This window comes from Caenorhabditis briggsae, assembly GCF_000004555.2.
Source record: "Caenorhabditis briggsae AF16 supercontig from assembly CB4, cb25.NA_116, whole genome shotgun sequence".
Classification (NCBI taxonomy): domain Eukaryota; kingdom Metazoa; phylum Nematoda; class Chromadorea; order Rhabditida; family Rhabditidae; genus Caenorhabditis; species Caenorhabditis briggsae.
The window spans coordinates 3,102-4,329 of NW_025543209.1; the positions used below are offsets into that span (position 1 = coordinate 3,102).

The 1,228-nt window shown below is 41.9% G+C and overlaps 1 protein-coding gene across 1 annotated transcript in view; it reads right to left on the reverse strand.

Moving 5' to 3' along the window:
• Window positions 1-804, reverse strand: part of CBG24221 — a gene marked incomplete at both ends in the record, with an annotated part of 1,530 nt that extends 726 nt beyond the window's left edge. Inside the window, one exon of the mRNA XM_045240865.1 lies at window positions 1-804. This exon is cut by the window's left edge and continues 726 nt beyond it. Coding sequence (XP_045091280.1) covers window positions 1-804 — 804 coding nt within the window.
• Between the last annotated feature and the right edge of the window lie 424 nt (window positions 805-1,228).

Here is a 1,228-nt window from a genome sequence, read left to right on the forward strand (position 1 = left end):
CAAGTTCTTGTCCAGGAATCCAGGGAAATGCGCCTCCAAGACGGCCAATGTCGATCTCGAGCCATGGGACGGTGCCCAGTCTTGTTGAAGGATAAATGGACCACCAGCAAAGTGCTGAGTGACCCAGGGTAACAAATTATCCATCAACACAATCTTTTGGTACACCTCCGAGTTGATTTTCACATTTCTTTCAATGAAAACCAACGGAGTTTTACCGGTTGCCGTGATACCGGCCCAAACCATGACACTTTTCGGGAAAAGGCGGTTATGGGCAAGACGACGTTTCGGAGACATGCTGTCATCCTTTGACAATAACTGTCTCTGGTTTTGACGGTTGGGAAGAGGTTCAATAGTGAAGATCTTCTCGTCTGTCCAGATAACGTCAGAGACGCGGCGCACTTGAAAGTGCTGGAGTAATTTTCGGCATTTTTCGAGTCGCATCGCTTTCGATTTGTCCGAGAGGTACTGTCCACGACGTAGTTTGTAACTTTTGAGCTTCAAGTCGTTCTTGACAATCGATTGGACAGTGGATCGGGCAATTCCAAGCTGTGACGCCATCCTATTGAGACTCAATCCATCATTTCGAATGATCCGTTTCTTGATGATTGCACGAGTAATCCGGGTGTTGACAGAACGGGGACGTCCGCTTTTTTTTACTTCAGAAGCATCTCCTCGCTTTTTGATAGCAGCGACAACGTTTCGAACCGTCGAAGACGAAATTTGAAGGCGTCGAGCGATCTCAGCACTTCCGAGGTCTCTCTTGAACAAGAGTTCAATGGAAGGACGATGAGGAGAACTTTTCATAGCTCGGCGATATGGAGAAGTGAGAACAAATGACTGAGAAGCTTACTTATATAGTCTCTGGACTTTCGAAAAGTTTCGAAATTTTTCGAAAATATCCCTTGGCACCGTGCCAGGGAACGCTGAAAGCGAGCGTCCTATACTTATCGGCCACCCTGTACTTCACTTTTTTGCAGGAACATTTTTTTTTGGGTTTTTGAACTTTTCTGAATTTTTAAAATTCTGAATTTCTGAATTTCTGAATTTTTGAATTTCTGAATTTCTGAATTTCTGAATTTATGAATTTATGAATTTCTGAATTTCTGAATTTCTGAATTTCTGAATTTCTAAATTTCTGAATTTATGAATTTCTGAATTTCTGAATTTCTGAATTTCTGAATTTCTGAATTTCTGAATTTCTGAATTTCTGAATTCCTGAATTTTTGGG